The 20,523-nt window shown below is 45.0% G+C and overlaps 1 protein-coding gene across 1 annotated transcript; it reads left to right on the forward strand.

Annotated features, from left to right (window-relative positions):
* The first annotated feature begins 391 nt into the window (after positions 1-391).
* Positions 392-17,612, forward strand: LOC310672011 (uncharacterized protein). Its single transcript, XM_083428505.1, has 7 exons — positions 392-579; positions 10,708-10,863; positions 12,402-12,725; positions 13,726-13,977; positions 15,840-15,986; positions 16,862-16,906; positions 17,104-17,612. Exons 2-7 carry the CDS (start codon positions 10,803-10,805, stop codon positions 17,112-17,114), a joined length of 840 nt encoding a protein of 279 aa, XP_083284631.1. The 5' UTR covers positions 392-579; positions 10,708-10,802; the 3' UTR covers positions 17,115-17,612.
* Positions 17,613-20,523: the final 2,911 nt, after the last annotated feature.

Consider the following 20,523-nt stretch of genomic DNA (forward strand, 5'->3'; position numbering starts at 1 on the left):
TGAAAGGGAAGCATTATCTGTCTTCCTAACATGCTGCTGTCAGAGGGAAATGTCACTGTTAAAGGGAGCCTTTTGCAGCAGGAGTTTGCAATGTATGAAAGAACCTGAAACGTCTAAGATAAGCAGTCAGGTCATACCTGGACTAGGACCAACTCAAACCTAACGAAAGCGACTCAGCTACGCTTGGCCAAGAAAAAGCGCTTTATATGCGTTGAATACGCATTCTAAACACTGTGACACCAGATGGCGCTGTGGAGTTCTGTTTTTGCCAACCCGATTTCTCATTCAACGTTAACGACAGGTTTAACCAAAACGCTTCTTTGATGTGTCTAGATCCAGCCCAGAACACGTCGTGGAGATGTGAAACAAGGGGGGTGGGGTGAAAGTGGGTAGCCTAAATGCTGAATTCCCTTATTTCCGGGAGGGTGGACTCATTGAACTTAATCCCTCATACAAGAAGTGAAAGCACTTCTCCGTGTTTTTCTTTGGTTTCGTTTTGCGCGCGACCCGTCGCTTCTTGCTGCTGGCTCACAAGCGGGGATTGCATACTTCTTGATGCTCGCGCTTTCTACTTCTCAGGTAAGGCGTTTCCCAGTAGTGGTTTTTTTGGCTTCGGTCGCCCATTTGAGAAAGCTGCAAAGGTCTTGAGAGGCTGGAGCGAAATCGAGCTCCTCTTGCAACGACAGCGCTTAGAAACCGGAGTGGGACAATCCGATCCAGGCTGCGTGGCGACAAGAGTCATAGCTGTCAACGTTTCCCCTTTTTTAGGGGAAATTCCCTTATTCTGAATAGGATTCCTCGCAAGAAAATGGAAAAGTTGACAGCTATGCTGAGGGTGCCTACTAGAGGGTGTGCTTCGGGATGAACGCTGTCCGCTTTCCTTTAAATCCAAAGCAGATTCTGGATTGGGAGCTGAGGAGCTGCGGGCGACAGCAGAGTCCCTTTCCTTTTCCAGCCATTTCCCTACTCAAAATCGCCTCCAGGTGCAGTTTAAGAATGCCTGGAGTGTATTTGCTGGATGCCAGTAGTCATTTCGGCTCAGTTGCATCTTGTGGCAAATCCGTTCGGCTCTGCTGCACACAACGGAGTTCCCCTTTCCCAAGAACTAATGCACAGCTTAGCTATTGATTGAGTTTCTTCCAGAGAATCATAGTTGGCAGGGAAGGGGGGGTGGGGTACAGGAAGAAAGTGATTGGACGCCTTAACAACTCCCCCCGACCCCCCCCCCCGTTCCTAAAGTAATGCAAAACAGTTTATCCCCGGAAGGGATGTTGTTGTTTGGTCGTTTAGTCGTGTCCGACTCTTCGTGACCCCATGGACGCCAGGCACTTCTGTCTTCAACTGCCTCCCGCAGTTTGGTCAGACTCATGTTTGTAGCTTCGAGAACACTATCCCACCATCTCGTTCTCTGTCGTCCCCTTCTCCTTGTGCCCTCCATCTTTCCCAACATCAGGATCTTTTCCAGGGAGTCTTCTCTTCTCATGAAGTGGCCAAAGTATTGGAGCCTCAGCTTCACGATCTGTCCTTCCAGTGAGCACTCAGGGCTGATTTCCTTAAGAATGGATGCGTTTGATCTTCTTGCAGTCCATGGGACTCTCAAGAGTCTCCTCCAGCACCATAATTCAAAAGCGTCAATTCTTCGGCGATCAGCCTTCTTTATGGTCCAGCTCTCACTCCCATACATCACTACTGGGAAAACCATGGCTTTAACTATACAGACCTTTGGAGGCAAGGGATGCTTCTTGTTTTTTTGTTTTTGCAACGTGACAGTTTTGCTCCTTGGAGTGCAAATACTGTACATGGAGTGGTTGGTATTCACATCAGTTTGACTTAGAATTGACCCATGGAAATGAATGGGCCTGGCTTAATTATGTTCATTAATGTTAATAGCTGTACCCTGAGGAAAACTGAGTTTGACGGCAACATCCTTTGAATTAGTGCCCATCTCCTAAATGAAAGGGTTTCTTTTCCTGAAGCCTTTTATTTGCCCTGTAGGGCAAAGCCTAGCCAGTTATTATAAGGCGTCTGCTGAAGAGCATACTCTCCATTGCATAAGGAGTTTTGTTTACGTGGGAATGACTTATCTGACTTTGTACCTGGATCAAACTGGACTTCATAATGATACAAAGGTTGTGAGCCATCCGCAATCTCTGCCCAAGATCCCATGTGGTTCCAGATGCTCACCCAGGCTCGTGTTTCCATTGAGAACGAAACGCAGTGGAGGCTGCAATGTCTTTAAGAAATGTGGCGTAATTATACATTTTTACACCTGAGTTTTTAGGGACGCGGGTGGTGCTGTGGTATAAACACAGAGCCTAGGGCTTGCCGATCAGAAGGTCTGCGGTTTGAATCCCTGTGACGGGGTGATCTCCCGTTGCTTAGTTCCTGCTCCTGCCAACCTAGCAGTTTGAAAGCACATCAAAGTGCAAGTAGATAAATAGGTACCTCCCTGGCAGGAAGGTAAACGGCGTTTCCATGCGCTGCTCTGGTTCACCAGAAACGGCTTAGTCATACTGGCCACATGACCCGGAAGCTGTATGCCGGCTCTCTCGGCCAATAAAGTGAGATGAGCGCCATTCTTAAGGAAATTAGCCCTGAGTGCTCACTGGAAGGACAGATCGTGAAGCTGAGGCTCCAATACTTTGGCCACCTCATGAGAAGAGAAGACTCCCGGGAAAAGACCCTGATGTTGGGAAAGATGGAGGGCACAAGGAGAAGGGGACGACAGAGGACGAGATGGTTGGACAGTGTTCTCGAAGCTACAAACATGAGTCTGACCAAACTGCGGGAGGCACTGGAAGACAGAAGTGCCTGGCGTGCTCTAGTCCATGGGGTCACGAAGAGTGGGACACGACTAAACGACTAAACAACAACGACTGCTGCAACCCCAGAGTCGTCTGCGACTGGACTTCACAGTCAGGGGACCCTTTACCTCTACACCTGAGTTTAGATGAAGATGATTACAGCACTGTCATCTCAGGAGCCCTTTTCTTTATCTAATTGTTGTTGCTGGGTTGGGAGAGTTTGGTTGTTTGTGTGCTTATTGCTGTTGAGCACTCAACAGAAGGTCTCTCTCTTCATCAGGATAAAAATCAGATTGGCCTTGGATGGCCAACAGATCCATATGCTGATCTTGCAGACAAGGCGGCACTGTCCAGAAGAGCTAAAACTGAGGGACTGTAATGGAAGGAGGATGGACTTGTTACATGTAGTTAGCAAATGTTTGCTTTAACTGATTAACATTTACATTAATTCCCACAGATTACAGCTCTGCGTTTTCCTTCTACATATCCCCGTTTCCTTTAAAAATCAGCTCAAGTTGTTCAACTTTTAAAAAATAACGGAGAGGAGGAGTAAGACAACTTCCCTCTAATTATCTACCATAAAAAATAAGGCTTCTGCCTCTCTCAATATTCCCATGCAATCTAACAGAGTTGCCTCACTCCATTAGACTGCATAGGGGGTACAGATACAGATGGAATCTCCCAAACCCAAGGAGACAAAAGTGCTCACCTCCTGCAGAGGAGCCATGGGACAAACCCATACCTCATGCAGAGTTTCAGGGGTGCATCCTCTTTACTACCATGGGCTGTGAATGCACCTGGACGTTTCTGAAGCTTGTGAATGGGGCTGCAAACCTAGAGGGTGGAATTTGGGGCCAGCTTCAGTTTTCACTATAATTCATGTACTTTGTGGAATTTGTCTTTCAGTTTTATGTTCCCAGAAACAGGATTATTTTTTAAAGCATCTTCATTTTTTCAAGTGGCTTTGTTTCTTAACTTCCTTCCTTAACAAGTAACATGCCTCTCTCCTGAGGTTTGACTTGTGGTTAACTGAACAGCATTAATCTTTTGTGTCCATGCCTGCCAAAATTAATTTCTGTTTTGATTTGGTTTCATTTTCTTCATCTCCTAAGACTTGGCTAAGGACCCGACCTGAAAGGAAGGGCCGTAGGTAAATTGTAGATCATCTACTTTGCAGGCAGAAGGTCCCTGGTTCAATCCCCGACGTCTCCAGGTAGCAAATGTGCCTGATCTGAACCCATGGAAAGCCACTGCCAGTCAGTGCAAACAACATTGAGTTAGATGGAATAATTGTTTTATTCGGTATGATGCAGCTCCCTATGTTTCCTATGGTGGTGGTTGTTTGTTTATTATTTATTTAATTTATATACCACCATATACCCAGAGGTCTCAGGGTATTTCACAGAACCAAATCAAAATATAAAACCACAAAATATAAAATAAAAACAAAAGGAACAGCCCAATAACTGCCCCCCCCATTTTTTGAAAGGTCATCAGATGTCAATTAAATCAATCAAATGCCTGGTGTTCCAGAGGTTGGTCAGGGCTTCAACAGGGGTGCTAGTCATATCAGCCAGGAAACCCCTCAGAGCCATTTTGAATCCCACTTGACCCATCAGCCTCCGAGGGCTAATAGATCCCCTGCCTCTGTGGAGGGGAGAAGGTGCTGACAACCTACCGTATTTTTCGCTCTATAGGACACACTTTTTCCCCTCCAAAAATTAAGAGGAAATGTGTGTGCGTCCTATAGAGCACATGTAGGCTGCACGGCTAAGCCCAAAGCCAGAACAGGGAGACAGAGCAGCTCTCCATCTCACTGCTCTAGCTTGGGATTAGCTGCGCAAAGCCTCTGCAGGGCAGAGGCACACCGCTGCCCTGCAGAGGCTTCAAAGGCTGTCCCCGAAGCCAGAACAGCGAGACGGAGCGCTGCGCAGCTTGGGGATGGCTGCGCAACTCCCACTGTGCTCTGGGGGCTTCAGGCAGCTATCTGCAAGCTTTTGGAGTGCAGCAGGAGTTCCCGCTGCGCTCCGAAGGCTTACGGATAGCCGCCTAAAGCCTGGAGAGTGAATGGGGTCGGTGCACACCGATCCCTCTTGCTCTCCAGGCTTCACTTCGCTGGAGAGGCGCTGCACAGTTTTCCCTCTCTGCGCAGCGCCCCTTCAGCAAAGCAGGAGGAGAAATGGAAGGGGGTCCATTTCTCCTGCCACTTCGCTGAAGGGGAGCTGAGCAGAGAGGGGGAGAATTTTTTCCCCCTGTTCTCCCCCTCCTATGATCCGGTGCATCCTATAGAGCGAAAAATACGATAAATCTCAGCAGAAAGTGATCTGACTATGACTGATGTCTATGTCCCACCCCTTCAAATCACTGTCTTTCTGCCCAGTCGAGAAAACAAGGTCCAGAGCATGGCCTGCCATGTGCATTGGGCCAGTGACATATTGGGAGAGCCCCATGGTTGTCATGGGGGCCATGAGGTCCTGAGCCGCCCCAGAACCAGCTGCCTGGGCATGGATGTTGAAGTCTCCCAGTACCAGCAGTCTGGGAGTCTCAATACCACCTCTGAGACCAGCTCAGTCAGTTCAGACAGGGAGACTGCTGGGCAGCGAGGCAGGCGGTAAACCAGCAGAATCCCTAATCTGTCCCGATTGCGGAACACCCACACCCACACACCCGACTGGACAGAGAGTTTGGAGATGGAGAGACTCTATGGACCACAGCAACTCCCCCTCCCCAACCCTTGAGTCTGGCCTGATGCTGTACTGAGTACCCAGGTGGGCACAGCTGGGTGAGACTGACTCCACCCAGGTTTCAGTGATACATGCCAGAACAGCCTCCTCATCCATAATCAGATCATGGATGAAGGAGATTTTATTCTGGGCAGACCTGGCATTCAACAGCAGCAGTTGCAGACGTGAGGGCTGGCTGATATGACAACAACAATTCCCTAGGTTGAAGGTGGGGGGGGGGCTGGCACATGGCATGGTCACTAACTGCCTGTGCCGTGTGCCCCTTACCTGGCCTGGCCCTCCTCCTACTACATTCCTCCCTCTACCCAGTGGCAAAGCTGCGTGCTCCACTACTGGGGGCGGAGAGCAGGCAGGGACGTGGCTGGTGCCCCCGGGGGCGTGGCACGCTTCCCAGGGGCGTGGTATGTGGGGGCGGTGCACAGCGCGTGTCCAGGGGGGCTGCTGCGATGGCACCCTACCGGAATAGTGGTGCTGGGGGTGGTCCGCTCTCTCTGCACTCCTGTTCCTCCGCCAGTGCCTCTATCCGCAACCACTTTTATTGGGTCTCCCCCCCTCCCACCCGCTCTCCCCTGCTCCTCTCCTCCCAGGCACATCCCACAAAATGCCCTTACAACTTAGTTAAAAACAGTTTAAACACTTAAAAAAAACCTTTAAAGGATATAAAAAACAATTTAAAAGCAATTTAAAAGAAGAAGCCCTCTCTGCTGAGCAGCGGCAGCAGCGGCAGTCCTTATAGAACCTGTCAGGAGCCGCCCTGGGCCAGGTGGATAGAGGCAGGAGCAGGACCCTAGGGCTCTCAGCAGGGTTTTAAGCAATAGCTGGGCTGGGGAGGAGCCAGATTAGGTTTGTGGTATGGGAAGCCTTTAACTGGGTTGTGGGGTTTTTTTTTTTGTCCTGAATACAGTCCCCAATCAGAATTTGACTTTGCCCCTACTGTGCTGGCATTTTCCTCTTATCAGAAATAGCAAGTGCACAATTTGATCCAGCTACACAAGACCACATGGTCGGTTCGAATCCCCGCGGCGGGGTGCACTCCCGTCGTTCGGTCCCAGCGCCTGCCAACCTAGCAGTTCGAAAGCACCCCCGGGTGCAAGTAGATAAATAGGGACCGCTTACCAGTGGGAAGGTAAATGGCGTTCCGTGTGCTGCGCTGGCTCGCCAGATGCAGCTTGTCATGCTGGCCACGTGACCCGGAAGAGTCTGCGGACAGCGCTGGCTCCCGGCCTCTAGAGTGAGATGAGCGCACAACCCTAGAGTCTGGCAAGATTGGCCCGCACGGGCAGGGGTACCTTTACCTTTACTTACACAAGACCAAACTGAGTGACAAACCTCACAATCAGGATAATGTACAGTGGTACCTCGGGTTAAGAACTTAATTCATTCAGGAGGTCTGTTCTTAACCTGAAACTGTTCTTAACCTGAGGTACCACTTTAGCTAATAGAGCCTCCCGCTGCCACCGTGCCACCACCACTCTGTTTCTGTTCTCATCCTGAAGCAAAGTTTTTAACCCGAGGTACTATTTCTGGGTTAGCGGAGTCTGTAACCTGAAGCGTCTGTAACCTGAAGCGTCTGTAACCCAAGGTACCACTGTATATTCCTAACCAGGTTCGGTCACAGAGGTCAAGCGGGCATAAAAACCCAAAGATGGCCTGTTCAGTTTTTGTTTCTGTTTCTATTTTTGGTCATTTGCCCAAAAATGTCAAGGACAAAGGCCAAGATTTCCTGCACAACTTGTCTTAAAAAAAATGCTGGGCTCTACCTCTGGACGTCTGCCATGGCTCCTTGGCTCTCTGAGGACCTCAGTTCAAGCATGGGAATTTCCTGCTTTTGTGTTTTCATGCATCTTATCGTATTTGTATTACTGGGTGGAATCTCCCTTTCAGTTCTTAGATAGTTTGAGAGCAGAGTTTGCTGTGATGTGACCCAGAGATAAAGCCGCAGGCTGGAGAGCCAGAGAAGTAGAGCACAATATTTGATTTCTGCTTGAATCTGAGGCTGCCGCTATGGGAGAAACAAGACCCTCTTGGGGTGTTAATGCTGTGAGCCCCTCCATCCTAGGCTCAGGTTGCATATATGTGTAAATAAACCATATTTCAGAAAAGCACCACAGTCTCCGCTGGGCCTCATTTCCAAAAGGAAACATGGACCCTGGCTAAGCTCCTGGAACTCCTGGGACCTCATACCGCTTGTAGATTGGGGTGGCATGCAGCAATATAACAGAAATCTGCATCCAATGCAGATATGGTCTTATTTTTTCATGTTTCTTCCTGTTGCAAACTTGGCAACTGGTGATAAGGAACTGTAAACTGTAAACTGTAAACAGGTTACTCTTGTCTTGTCTGTAAGATATGAGCAGCACCCCCTCTGTTGGTAGAAAGGATAATGACATGGTAGATCCTTATTCAATAGCAGAATGGACCTATAATATTTTTTTCAGGCAGGGAAGTTGTTTCCGAGCCAGTGTTCTGGGATTCAAACCTTAGGAATTGTTGTTATTCATGTTTATAGCATGATAACCTAAAGTCTAAATTGTAGGGAGTTGGACTGCAGTCTATTGGGTCTCGTTGGGTCACCATCCTCTTACCCACTGGAGCAAATAAAGAACCTCATGTTCAGCAGGGAATGTAAGCAAAGAATGTAGAGGGAATTTCAAAATGGGTCCCTACCTGTAGTAGTCTAAAGCCATACAGCCATCTTCTGCCATCTTAGGTCGCTGCCACCTGATTTGCATAGAGGAGGCCTGTGCTTGGCAATGTTTCTACGTGCTGGATATGAGCAGCCTTTATATGAATGTTGGTGCTGCACTGAGGTTGGTAGACAGCGGCCACAGAGCACTGTTGTACCAGTCATGGTTCTCCCCAAAGAATTTTGGAAACTGTAGCTTGTTCCCCTGTTTCTTTCACTGAGGGGTTTAATAATTAATCCCTCTTGCCAGGAAACCCTGGGAATTGTAGTTCTGTGAAGGGCATACAGTCATATCTTGGATCTCAAACGCCTTGGCTCCCGGACAAATTGGCTCCCGAACAATCGAAACAAGGATGTGAGTGTTCTGGTTTTCAAACGATTTTTGGAAGCCACACCTTGGTTTTCGAACGGTTTCAGGAGTCGAACGGAGTCCCAGAACACATTCTGTTTGAGAACCAAGGTATGACTGTAGAGTTCTCTTAAGAACTCTCAGCACCTGTAACAAACTATGCTCCCAAGGATTCTTCAGGGGAAGCTGTGACTGTTTAAAAGGGTATAACCAGTGCTTTTTTTCTAAAAGAAATGTTTAGGGGTAGTCTCATTTTCCTACTCATATTGAAATACTGCCCCTCAATGAGGCCAAACGTAAATTCACAAAATGTTTAGGGGTATGCGCCCCCCCAGAAAAAAAGCACTGGGTCTAACAGTGCTTCAATGCAAGAGGATGACATGGCCCAAATATCCCAATATGATCTTAGTTCCTCAGAAGACTTTACTGGATGCATGTACACGCATATACAATAAGTATTTCTCAGGAGACTATCAAAAAGGGATAACACTAAAAAATTAGGGGTGGCCAACGAGGGACACTGTTGAATTGACACGTTAAGAGAGGTTGACACCAGCACTGCCAGCCCCCGCTAGGCCTTCCATACTTTGCAGTTTTAAGAGCTGGTTGAGTGTAACTTGTAAAACCCTGTAATTCAACCATAGCGCCCTCTTTTGCCCAAGTTTCTTGAAGAAAGATGATAGCATGTGTTTGTAGACAGGAACAGAAATCACTGTAAATCAACGCAAGAGGATGATGTGGCCAAAATATCTGTGCCCCACTGGATTTTGAAGGCCTCCATCCCCAATGGGTACCTTTCAAATATATGAGCAGTTGTTGTTTTTTATGCCTTCTTCCAGGAATTTCTTCCCTTCCGCAAAAAGTAGGGAAGACTCCCTTCTGTGACTGACACCCAGTCACATTCATGCTTGCTGATTGCCAGTCCCTTCATATTATGAAGCAGTAGCAGACAATGCGGTGATGACATTTACCTGACTTCCCAAAAGGTGTCTCACTGCCACTTACTGGGAAAGAGAGAGCAGCACAATGCAGACATACCTGCAAGAGCACCAGACTGGCTTTGCTGGTGCATTTGCATTGTGATGGCAGTGACTCACCTGCTGGGAGGTCAGGTAAGCACCTCCATACCATTCACTACTGTTACTAAGTGATTTCACACTTATCGAACATGTTCTTTGTTCTGCAATATTTTTGGTGTTTTTTGTGTGTGTTTTTTTTAAAGGATGAATCAACTTCAGAGGTAGAATGTGAAGGACTTTGTTGGAAGTGGTCTTCTTCTTTTTTTAAAAAAATATTTTATTAAGGATTTTCTTGTTTTACAGAAGTAAGTGTAATGCCTCGTATTTTTTTTCCATGTAACATTTTTACAAATCCGTTTCATTTGTTGAGCCATTAGGGGGAGAAGAAAAAGAAAGAAAAAAGAAAGGGGGGTGGAGAGAGGGAAGATGGATGGGGGTGGGGTCGGGTGGCGGTGTTTCTATTATGTTTAATGTATGTAGAGTTTGGTGTCAGCGTTGCTTGTGTTGTTCACTTGTGTTCCTTTGGTGGTGAGAGAGGTTGGGGTTGGCCTAGGGTGTGATTGTTTGCTTGTGATTGGCTGTGGTGATCTTTGTTTTCGTGTGTGAGTGAGGTGGGTGGGTATTTTGGATCAGGTTAGCCATATTGATTTGTATGCTGTTGGTGGATTATTGTCATTGTCCTGTTGGGCTGTGTATGTGATAAAGGGGAGCCATACCGGGGTGAAGGCGTCTTCTTCTGTTTGTCCCCGTGTCAGTTTCAGTTTATTAGTTAATTTTTCTAGTAGGGCTGTTTCCCATACTATTTGGTACCATTGGTCCATGCTTACTCCTGACAGATCTCTCCAGTGTCTGGTTATGGTGTTTCTGGCTGCTGAAAGTAGGTGGGTTATGAGTTCTTTGTGGTGTAAATGGGCATTGTTGTCTTGGAAGATGTTTAGTAGGGCCAATTCTGGGGTGATGTCTATTACTTGCTTAGTTATTTTACATATTTCTTGTATGGCTGTTGTCCAGAATAGTTGGATTTTGGGGCACTCCCACCACATGTGGAGGTATGTGCCTGTGGAGGTGCACCGAAGGACTCTCACAAATCCTCTTTTCTCAACAGGTGAACAACGAGGTCTTTCTCAGGTGTGCAACATGGTGTCAAAAACCTCTTCCAGCAGTGGGGCTGGCCTGTAGCACTATTTCAACATTGTCCCGATGGCATCCCTCCAGCTCTTACCTCTGTGCTTCCTATTAGTAACCACTCAGGGATCTAATGGTAAGCATTTCTATTTCCATTGGTGACTATGGGGTGCTTTGGAATTATCTTTTTCTCTTATTTTTGCCTTTCATTGCACAGGGATAGGCGATAGCACCAGCTTTCAATACTAAAAATGTGTATCAGCTGCTCTATGTTCAGGTATTCTGAGCTATTAAGCACATTTCTGAAAAATGAGAGCTGTATTTTCTGCATTTCAGTAATATTACATAAATCTTGGTACAACTACAGCCATGATGCATAAATCCTGATTAAGTACAGCTGTGCAAATTCTCTTGCCATGTGTACCTTTCTAAGGGATGCTGGGCAGAAAAATGAGACTGGTGTTGACCTCCAGAAGTTGGACTAGAGGTCCCATAATCCCTCACTATTGGCCATGCTGGGCAGGACTGATGGAAGTTGGAGTCCCACAATATAGTGAGGAACACAGGCTCTGCTGTCAGCAGTGGCTAACATGGGTTGTGCTTTGCAGATTGTATACAAAGTGTTCCTTTTGTGCTAATTTATGCTCCCTACCTATTGCTGTTGGTGATGGATTATATACTTTCCTGGCCAGTGCTCCTAACCGGATTTAAATGATTGAGTATTATAAATTCAACACCCTTCTAGCTTGTCTCCTGTTACTATTTTCCCCACAGCTTTATACTCTGACATGCATTTGTACAAGAGTAAGATGTTCAGCCCAAACCCACTCAGCATTTTATGGTACAAGCCTACACATGTCTACTCAGAAGTATGCACCAATGAGATTCCTTCTTCCCCAAATTTATGCCTTCCAGGTGTTCTGGACTACAGCTCCCAACGGTGAGGGATTATGGGAGCTGTAGTCTAACTTCTGGAGGTCAGCATTAGTCTCATCTTTCTGTCCAGCATCCCTTAAAAAGGATGGGAGTTCCAGGTGGAGGAAGGCTTGTTTACGTTAACCTGTGGCAGTTTATGATGCCTTTGGATTGTACCTTTTGCCAGCCTTAGGCTACAATCCTTATCTCAAGGGCTAAAACAGCCTTGACTAAACTTCCCTCCAAATGTTGTGGACTACAACTTCCATCAGAGAAGCCAAGAGGCAGAGATGAGTCAGGCTGGTGAAGAGTCATACTGTAGGTGTCTTTCCCTCCTGCTCTGACAAATTCCCATCCCCCCATCTCCCAGAACCAGGATAGGCATGAAAGGGGAGGAGCAAAGATAGGCACACAGGTGCAGTCTCTGATTGCTTGGGGGGGGGGAATCCCGGAGATGAAGGGACTTTGGCAGCTCCAGTCTCAACAATTGCTTCACAGGAGTAAGAGCTACTGGAGATGAGTTGCTGTGCTTATTAGGCCTGACACTCCTGTGCAGATTATAGTTTTGGTAATAAAGAGTTAATTCCAACTTGCACGTTGTGATTTACTGCTGGTTTGCTTCTGACACTGAGCTACAGCCAACCCTGACTGACAGATGCAGCTGACCTTGGCTGTTGTAATAGTGCCTTTTAATCGCCTGTTTCAGTGCTTGAATCAACTGATGCATTTGATATGTCTCCCCACCCCGTTTTCTCTCAGAATTCCCAAATTTCACATGTGTCGAAGATGTTACCGCAGCACTTGGGAAAACCGTTAACCTTACATGTGAGAACAACAAAGCAATGCTAAATGCAACCGTGAGGTTCTGCCATAATGAGACAAGTTGTCCAAAGGAAAGTGACCTCAACTCAATAAGCAATAAATATATTACTGACAATGGAAGAATTTCATTGATGGTGATAAATCAATCTGTTATCCTCAGTGTCCACAAAGTAAAAATATCTGACCAAAGACATTATAAGTTTTTTTTGGAAGCTGTTAATGGAGATGATGACAACAAAATTATATATCTAAAGGTTGTTGGTAAGTTTAAGCGAATGAACAACGGACATCAAGAACTCTGGGTTTGATGGAGCATGGGTTGGGGTTGGTGTCAAAAGCAAGGTGATATTAAAGTAATGAAAATGCATATTGGAGGAAGTGTGGGCATGCTAAACATATAGCAAACCCAGTTCTGTTTCTGAAGAAATAATGACCTTTAGCTGAATGTGGTCCATAATAGTCTGGGAACAATTTCTTTATTGTTCTATTTACATACGTAGGTACCTGGCTGCAAAATTTTGTTCCACCCCAGATAAAGCTGGTGCCAACCTTTATAAAATTCTAGTGCCAGTTAAAGGCCTATTTATTACACAGAATCATAGAGTTGGAAGGGACCCTTAGGATCATCTAGTCCACCCCCCTGCAATGCAGGTATAGGCAGCTGTTCCATACGGGAATTGAAGCTGCAACTTTGGTGTTATCAACACCACACGCTAACAAACTGAACTATTTCCTGAGGCTTTGTGGTGAATTGTTGACTGCTGAGCTTATTATGTTATTTTAGCTTTCTTCGGTCAGTTGTTTGTTTGTTTGTTTGTTTGTTTACTTATTTCTATACCATCCTTCATCCAAGGATCACAGAGCAATTTATGATATAAAAATAGAGAAATACATATCACAGTAACAAACAAAAAATACCACCCCTACACACACACACACACACACACACAGAGAGAGAGAGAGAGAGAGAGAGAGAGAGAGAGTTTAAAAGGCCATAATTTATATTGGTTGGCTGGTGGTTTTGTTTATGTACATGAGATGTCTTCAGCTAAGTCCTACTCAAAGTAAATTCAACAGAATTAATGAACTTAAGTTTGTAATGTCCATTAATTTCAATGGGTCTACTCTGAATAGGACTATCTTATGCTTTTAACTTACTGATATTGTAACCCACTTTTTGGCTTCCCTTTCATAATGCAAAGTGGGCTAGAAATATTTTAATTAAATTGATTAAATAAGCTACCACCTACATATTTTCCAGCACCGTATTCTGAACCTCAAATCAAAATTCAGAAGGACACTGCGGTGTGCACAGCATCGGGAGGGCATCCACAGAGGCAGCTCTATTGGTTTGGTGACCATGGAACCAACCTAACTCACAATTCAAAACTTGTGTCTTTGAAAAATGAAGATGGCTCATTCTCTCTCATCAGTACTCTTCAGCGGCAGTCTTTTGATAGTGGCACGATATGCTGCTCCATCCTCAACAACACAAATTGTGATAATCCCCAGGGTGAGTTCAACAAAAATGTATTGTTGCCTACAGGCTAAACTGTCTAGAAAGCCATGGCAGTGACACTGGCTTGGATCCATTTGAAAATCAACTTTAACTTGTACTGTAGTGGAAGATTTTTGGGTGGGGAATGGGTATTTTGAGAGCAAATTAACTGACAGGAAACTGGTTGTGATTTTGATTATGTAGTGAACTGCCCTGAGATCTATGGATGAAGGGTGGTATACAAATGTAATAAATGAAGAATAAAATAATAATAATCTATATGGGAATGTGTTTGGGGGGAGGGGTGAATTGGAAAGAAATGATTGGTGGGTTTAATGTTTGGAGCCCAGAGCCCAGTCTCTGCTCTGTAATGGGGTCGCTTCTAGAGAACCTGTTTATTGAGCATTCATCCTGATTTTTTGTGTGGGGGGATGTTAAGCAATCAATGATGTTGCATCAAGCAATCGTTATCCCACACTTTCTGGTGTGTTTTCCTGTCAGATTAAGTCAGAAATATGGGGTGGGTGGGTGGGTGAGTTTGCTATGCAAGAGCTCTAGATTAAGTTTAACTGAGCAACCTGAATCTCCTGTGTCAAGAGCCCAGGCTGCCATCTTGATAACACAGCACACAAGTCGTAATTAGCTTGAAGATTAATTGTGATACAAACAATTAGTCTCAGACGTCTAACCAAGCATCTGTGCCTTACGAGTCAGTTGACCCTTCTGAGGACTGCTTCCTGGTTCTGCAGAATATCCTGAACCTATGACCCTTATGTCTCTGGGATTGTTTCCTGTCTAATACCTTTCCCATATGTCTACTCTTTGGACTCAGGGGATTAATTGCCTCCTCTTCCAGTGAAGAAATGCTACCCCTCCTGCTTTCTGAGCCTGCCTGTGCTTCTTAAGCGAGTTGACTTCTCTCCCTCCCACTCTCTGCTAACACCTTATTTACATTCCATTCCTTGTCAGGAGGAGGGGAGGGGGGCTGCTCCCAGCTGTCTGACTGCTTCCTAACTCATGCTGTGTTTCTCTACTTGGGGCAGATGTGTTCATGACATCCTGGTATGTGACTGAATCCTACCCAAAATAGCAATGGTCTATTTGCCCTGAGTTTGTGGCCTTAGCTAGTCACTTATTTTGAGCTAGGCCAGCACTGCTCCTTGGAGTAATCATTTCATACCCTCCAACATTTTTCAGATTAAAATAGGGACGTACTATTCTAACATCATCATCACCATCATCATCATTTTATTATTTATACCCCGCCCTTCTGACTGGGTTGCCCCAGCCACACAGGGCACATTCCAACATATATAAACATTGAACAACTTCCCTGTTGTTTAATGAGATGTCTTCTAAAGGTTGTATAGTTACTTATCTCCTTGGCTCGGGGGTTGGATAACTCCATACCCTCCGACATTTCCCCGATGATAATAGGGACGTTGTAAGGAAAGCGGGACATTCTGAGATCAAATCAGAAACTGGGACGGCTTCTTTAAATCCAGGACTATCCCTGGAAAATAGGGACATTTGGAAGGTCTGTCATTTGCACATCTCCAGGAATCTTCCAAGCAGGATCCAAGGACCATGGCCTTTCCCTCTGATCTGTCTCCTGCATCTGGTATTCAGGGGTGTACTGCCCCAGAACATGGAGGTTTTATAGGAGGGACTTCCACTGACAGATTCATGATGGAGGAGCTGAGGAAAGGGATGTTGGCAGTGGTTTTATGATTATTTGTAGCTTCCTCACTTTTTTGAGGTACTGGTGGCTTGATTGTAGCTGAGGCTTGAGTATTTGCACATTGTCACAGTCAGTTGTGTCCAAAGAGACAATTCACTCCAAATGTTGCTTTTTTCCCTATTCCCCTCCTGTACAGGTTCTGCTCTTGTTCATGTTGGAAATGAAACAACTACCAATAAAGAATCACAAGATGCAGAAAAGAAAATATTAATTCCAGTTTTCATCGTTGTTATCCTGGCAGCCATTTGTGCTGTTACGTTTTTTCTTTGCAGAAAGAAGAAAGGTCAGTTTTTATAAGAATTGGCTGGGGATTCATGTTTTTCTTCCCAGGATATCATTCGGAAACATTCCTATGGGGGAGGAAACTTTTCAATGGAGCTTATATATGTGTGTGTGTTTGTGTGTGTGTGTATTACAAGAAAGATCTGTGTGGAGCATATAATTTACTTATTAGAATAATTGTTCCCCCACAATCTTTGGGACTCAACACTTCAGTTTTGCCTATAATAGACCTACACAGGCACCAGATGATGCCTTGGTGTAGCATTTAAATTTCTTCAGCTTGAATCCAGAGGAACTACCACACAGTCCAGCCATGCACCCCAAGTCTGCCTCAAGATGAAACTCTTCCAGTGTGAAGTGTGCCTGGGCTGGGGTGGTGCAAAGGTAGGCATTCCTCGTTGAGCCTTGAGCTGGGTGGCTGTCCTACTGCAGAGTTTAGGCTGGAGAAGTTTTTGCTGCCATGATGAAGTCACTACAAAGGCAAAACGTGCTTGCTGTTTTGTAGATGCATGCGCAGGAGTTTGCGGGAGGACAGAGAAGGTCCCCCTCTCCAAGCACAGCCACATAAAGCGTTTTCATCTTCATGGAGTTCAAGCCAAGATTTATGCATATGTGCAGCAAAAAGGCAATACAAACCACAACATTTCTGTGAAGAGCCCACAACTTGACTTTGAGTGAAAATGTTTAACAGCTTTTACAATGGTTTAGATGAAGTTTCAGCAAAGTATATAAAAACAGTGGCTACCAGGACATAGATGCCTTATTTTCTAAAGAGTGGCATGGATGGGGTAAAAGTAGACAGAAAAATACATAATTCTTCCTCTCCTCCCATCTGATTTGTCTTTTCTGGTTTCCCTTTGTTTTGTCATTCCTCAGGTGCAATAAGGAATACATGTCTCCAGCGGCTTTTCCTATCTGAAGGTAAATATCTATTAAGTCTGCTAGTTAGTACTGCAGTTAATAATACAGGAAGAAAGGTGTATACATTGCTCTGGCCTTTTCAACATTGGCATGTTATAGAAAAATATTTTATATATTATGCTGATAGGCGAATGATTTCTTAGTTCATTGCAATCAGTGGCATTCTTGCTGTCATCGTTATTCTCTCTTTCTCCTAGAGATGATATAGGAACGTCCGTGACAAACCAAATTGAAGCAAATGCAGTGACTGGGTCAAGACACACATGGAAAACTGTAACACTGCAGGACTCTGCAATTCAGATTGCGAAGGCAAGGGACTCTCTGTGACCTTCTGCTCTGCAAGCCCATCTTACGACATCTCTAAGCCATTTTAGTGTCTTCTTAGTCGAGAAAGACTTGCCTTTCATGTAAAAGAAGCAGTCTGCTATTTGGATTCCACTTCTTTCTCCAGCATAATACAATGCATCTTTCTTCAGGTTTTGAGAAGGGTTGTTTTCCTGCAGCACTCCTTTATATAGCATCTGTAGATAGTCCTCTCTGTAATAGTTGCAGCTGACTAGGTATATTAATGTGGCAGCAACAGTATAGTCATCTGCATTCAAATTTCACCTTTGTTAAATACCTTCTGAGAAGCCTGAGAATCATGTGTCAGAATTGTGATCTAAAGGTGCAAATAACAGATGATAGATAGATAGATAGATAGATAGATTAGATAGATGATAGATAGATAGATATAGATTATAGATAGATAGATAGATAGATAGATAGATAGATAGATAGATAGATAGACACCGTATATACTCGAGTATAAGCCAACCTTTTCATCACATTTTTTATGCTGATACTCGAGTGAGGCGGGTGGCGGAGGGACAAGCGGCCCAAAAGGTGCCTTGACTTATATTTGGTCGGCTTATATTCGCGTATATACAGTGTATGTGTGTGTATATATATATATATATATGCAGGTTTTGGTGTCCTCGGGTGTCTTCCCGTGTAAAAGTTGGGGTGTCTAGGCGACGTTTCGACGAGGTCTCACTCGTCATCTTCAGGCTGGTGCTTTCGGCTTCTTGTTACTGGAACAGAGCAGGATCTCAGTGTTTGTGTTCCTATAAATACTGTTGAGGAGGTGTGGTGTATAGCCTCCAATGTTCTGGGCAGAGAGGAGGTTCCCAGGCTAGTGTGCCTTTTCTTCTTTTGTTCCTTAATTACTTGAGGGATATCTTGAGTGATTTCTTGAGTGATTTCCTGAATCCCACTTAGGTGGGTCATTAGGTGTGGATTAGTTGCTAAAGCCTTCGTGTCTTGAACTCTTGAACTTTGTGAAGAGTTTTTCTGAGAAGATGGCTGTACTGCACTTGGTTGTGCTCTGGCTTGGCTTCGTGTATAGGGGCGAGCTGTGGTTTTGTGGCCTGTGCCAGCCAGATCTGTGTAGGGATTGCAGGGGGGTGCAGCATCCGGAGGTGCCACCCTGGTTTGGCTACTGGATGGTGTCTGTAATTTATCTGTGGAGAGGGTCTGGGTTTGGGTCTGGTGTGGTTGATTGGTGATGGCGTTCTGTGTGCCTCTGGATCTGGTGTCAGATTTTGTGGGGAGGGCTAATTTCCAGATGTCTGGCAAGCGGGATGTGTCGTCACGCTTGTTCATGTTGTGAGGGTGTTTCTCTATCTCGATGGCTTCCATGATTATTCTCTTGTGGTGATGTTCCATGTTAAAGAGCAATTTGGAATCTGCAAAATTAATTTCGTGTCCTGTTTCTTTCATGTGTTGGAAAAGAGAGGAAGTTTTTTCTTCTTTTTTGACGGCATTCTTGTGTTCTGCGATACGTGCATTTATTCGTCTGTTTGTTTGTCCAATGTACGTGGCTGGGCAGACTTTGCAGGGTATTTCATAGACCCCTTGGTTTTCCAACTGAATTTTATCCTTGGGGTTTCTGAGGATATTGGCTATTTTTTGGTTGGTGCAAAAGGCTGTTTTGATATTGTGTTTATGGAGGATTTTGCTAATTTTATCTGTAGTGCCCTTGATATAAGGAAGGAGGGCTATGCCATTGTTTTCTTCTGTGTCTTGGTTTTTGGGGGGTGTTTCTTTTTGGATTAGCTTCGTAACCCTGTTTTGCTGGTATCCATTGGCAATTAACACATTTGAGAGATTCTGTAACTCAGTTGTCAAGTGGTCTTCGTCAGCCAGGCGTTTGGTTCTGGAGATGAGAGTCTCCAGAACCAGCCACGTACATTGGACAAACAAACAGACGAATAAATGCACGTATCGCAGAACACAAGAATGCCGTCAAAAAAGAAGAAAAAACTTCCTCTCTTTTCCAACACATGAAAGAAACAGGACACGAAATTAATTTTGCAGATTCCAAATTGCTCTTTAACATGGAACATCACCACAAGAGAATAATCATGGAAGCCATCGAGATAGAGAAACACCCTCACAACATGAACAAGCGTGACGACACATCCCGCTTGCCAGACATCTGGAAATTAGCCCTCCCCACAAAATCTGACACCAGATCCAGAGGCACACAGAACGCCATCACCAATCAACCACACCAGACCCAAACCCAGACCCTCTCCACAGATAAATTACAGACACCATCCAGTAGCCAAACCAGGGTGGCACCTCCGGATGCTGCACCCCCCTGCAATCCCTACACAGATCTGGCTGGCACAGGCCACAAAACCACAGCTCGCCCCTATACACGAAGCCAAGCCAGAGCACAACCAAGTGCAGTACAGCCATCTTCTCAGAAAAACTCTTCACAAAGTTCAAGAGTTCAAGACACGAAGGCTTTAGCAACTAATCCACACCTAATGACCCACCTAAGTGGGATTCAGGAAATCACTCAAGAAATCACTCAAGATATCCCTCAAGTAATTAAGGAACAAAAGAAGAAAAGGCACACTAGCCTGGGAACCTCCTCTCTGCCCAGAACATTGGAGGCTATACACCACACCTCCTCAACAGTATTTATAGGAACACAAACACTGAGATCCTGCTCTGTTCCAGTAACAAGAAGCCGAAAGCACCAGCCTGAAGATGACGAGTGAGACCTCGTCGAAACGTCGCCTAGACACCCCAACTTTTACACGGGAAGACACCCGAGGACACCAAAACCTGCATTCCTGTACCCGTGAAAATCTACGAAAGCATATATATATATATATACACATACAGTGTATGTATATATATATATATATATATATATATATATATATAGTAATATATTGTATTGTATATATATATTGTATTGTAATATATTGTATTGTATATATATATATATATATATATTGTAAGTGCTATTGTTACTTGTAACTCACTGCATCCCTTTCACATGTGTATGTTGTGTATGTTACTTGTAACTCACTACATCCCTTTCACATGCAAAAGAGAACAGGGCTCTGCTGTGCAGAAAAGGGAATTGCACTAGGTACAGCTTATGCCAGCTACACCTGCTGAAACCCCTCTTTTCTACACAACACTTAACAGGTGCACTATGGGAGCCTGTCTTCTTTTGCATCTGGCCTCCCTACTTCCTATAGCATCTAATATATGCACTGTTGTGGCTGGGTGCTGGTCTACTTGAACAGCTGTGTACAAAAGCTTTGCCTTTG

Source organism: Podarcis tiliguerta (assembly GCF_965153285.1).
Source record: "Podarcis tiliguerta genome assembly, chromosome: 2".
NCBI classification, from domain to species: domain Eukaryota; kingdom Metazoa; phylum Chordata; class Lepidosauria; order Squamata; family Lacertidae; genus Podarcis; species Podarcis tiliguerta.